General features: G+C 36.1%; 1 protein-coding gene across 1 annotated transcript in view; it reads right to left on the minus strand.

The window, feature by feature from the left end:
• Window positions 1–1,294: 1,294 nt before the first annotated feature.
• LOC112141194 (netrin receptor UNC5C) overlaps window positions 1,295–2,522 on the minus strand; it is a gene marked incomplete at both ends in the record, with an annotated part of 1,877 nt that continues 649 nt past the window's right edge. Inside the window, 2 exon segments of the mRNA XM_024264277.2 lie at window positions 1,295–1,382; window positions 2,206–2,341. Coding sequence (XP_024120045.2) covers window positions 1,295–1,382; window positions 2,206–2,341 — 224 coding nt within the window.

Here is a 2,522-nt window from a genome sequence, read left to right on the forward strand (position 1 = left end):
AAAAATGGGCAAAATTGTGTTGCCTTAGCAAAAAGTTGTCTTTTTAAGGGTGTAATGAGTTTACTAAAAGTAAGACGGTATACTTGAAGTTTATTTTTTACTATACTATCTATATATTGTAAACCTAAAATGTTCCAATTTAGATTAAATAAATATACTTCCTACATTGCACTTGTTTTATAGTAATTCTGCGATACTTATACTCAAGTTCTCTTAATAAAATAAACTTTGTGTTGTACTTTTTGCAAAGGGTCAATAAAAAACATGAAATTGTTAATTTGTTATGATATTTTATATTAGTTAAAGCTAGTAAGTAAACACTGAAACAACTTTAGGAAAATAACTTAAAATCAGTTTATATTTTGGGGGTAAAATTTTGCTTTGAAAAATAGAATTTTTGTGCAACCTGCCCCTGGTGGTTTTTTGAGGAACTGCAATATTTGGTACTTTTTTCATTTTTGCTAATTTTGGAAACAAACGTGGATAAAGGTCAACATTTTGTGCCTTTTACATGGCCTTGAAAAAACTTGTTTGGATTAAACAAGCAGTTAGACTTACTTTTTTTCTCATTCCATCTCAGTAAATACATTGGAATTACAAGATTAATAAAAGCAATACATCAAGTATTCACAAAATCTTCTGCTGCGTCTCGTGTGAGCTGTACCTCACACATGTACTGGGATTAGGGGTAAAGGATTATAACCAAAGTAACAGGATTACATTAATCCCCAAACTGTCCTTTATTCTTAATGCAAAAACTGCAATCCCTTTCCATATTCCTTTAAAAGATCAGTGTCCCTACATTGTAATTCGACAGTAAAAGCAAAAAATATTCAATTTTTTCACAATAGTAAACCATAACTTTGCAGATTTGATTCTAACCATTAAATTAATTGATTGCATGTCTTCAAAATGGTTGCAAATCTTCTTTTAAACACTACAATGTGATCTCATTAAGCAATTATTAATGAATCTGATGTCTCCCTTTACTCGCTTGGTTGAATAACGGCATTTTTGTGTGATTTGTTTTTGATATGTTTTGCTGAATGAATCACCAAAGGTGGATACATGCGGGTACAGGATAAATAATAAATAATTAGTCAGTTCATGTGCCTGTTAAAGCAGCTTCACGCTGTGGAAAGCCTCCTCCGCAAACACAAAGCAGGGTGAGAGCCAGCAGAACAGAGAGGAGCTGACATTGGGGGAAAAAAACACAGAACACATAGAGAAAAATAAAGAAAAACATAAAGAATGAGGTTGGGTCCAAGTTTGATGGAATGGAGCAAAAGCTTACCTCAAGCTGTCCTTTCGGTGCACAGTCACATACATTTCGTAAACCCGACCTTGAGGAACGGCGCCCGCTGGGACCAGCAGACTCACACCTGCATGAGGCGGCAGCAGACACACAACATAGATACATAATGAGGTTTAACCATTTCACCATACACACCAGAATAATTAATCCTATTATCACTTTTTCCTAATGATACATTTCCAGGGTGAATGTTCTGGTACATTTTAAAACAAAATAAGGTATAATATTTTGTATATTCTGATAAAATACGTTTTGTTTTGTGTAACTGCTCAGGGAATGAGTCAGGCCACCAAATTCTGCTTTTAACTCTCTTTTCTGGACACACGATCATCTGAACCTTCAAAGAAAATGTTTAAAGCGGCCAAGAAGATTCGATTCATTTATCTTCCAACAGGCTTTTGTCTGCATCGCTGCCGGCAAACCACTATTTTGGTTCAATCTTTGGTTTGGCCATCAGTTTTTTTGTTGTTTTTTTTCCTGGCGTGCCTCCCGCGCGGGTCAAAAGTGAGCAATCGCTTTCTGACGGGAGATGCAGCAGTTTGACGCCTACAGTTACAAGTTCCATGCAAATCTCTTGGTACAACTTTGAAGTCTGAGGAGGAGTCCGTCTACATTTTAAAGTGGAAAAAAAACTTCTGAATTGAGATGAAATTGACATTTTCATTTAAGAAAAGCCTTATAGATCATTACTTTTACAGATTTTTGCACCTAATCTCTTTAGAGTTTAAACTAATCACTTCCATCCCCAAAATCCTATTCTTACTTAAATGTATTTGTCAAGAATGCAATTTAAAGTGGATGCTTAAGTGTGAACGAAAGTTTTGTCAAAACTTTACATTCGATTTTGACAGAAAAAGGAACCAAAAGGGATGTTTGTGTGCAAAGTTTACCAGAGTTTGGTACAATGAGGTGTCCTCCCTGACTGTTGAAGGACCCGTGAGCGGTACAGGAGGGGTCTCGAGAGCGGGCCAAGCTCTGGTTGCGAAGGTTCATGGTGTCACTGTTTTCCAACAGGGACTGAGTGATCTGAAAATCAGAGTGAGCACCATCAAAGTGAGTCTGAGACGAGGTTAAGGAACAAGCTGCACTTGATGTGCTTTATGTCAATATTTGTCACATTTAGTTTTTTCTGGAAAAGCGTTGACTAAATCTGTGATCTCACAACCTGAATTTATGATTTGAACGTTTCTGTTGACTTATGCAAACG

The sequence above is a fragment of the Oryzias melastigma genome, unplaced genomic scaffold, assembly GCF_002922805.2.
Source record: "Oryzias melastigma strain HK-1 unplaced genomic scaffold, ASM292280v2 sc02233, whole genome shotgun sequence".
In the NCBI taxonomy this organism is placed as follows: domain Eukaryota; kingdom Metazoa; phylum Chordata; class Actinopteri; order Beloniformes; family Adrianichthyidae; genus Oryzias; species Oryzias melastigma.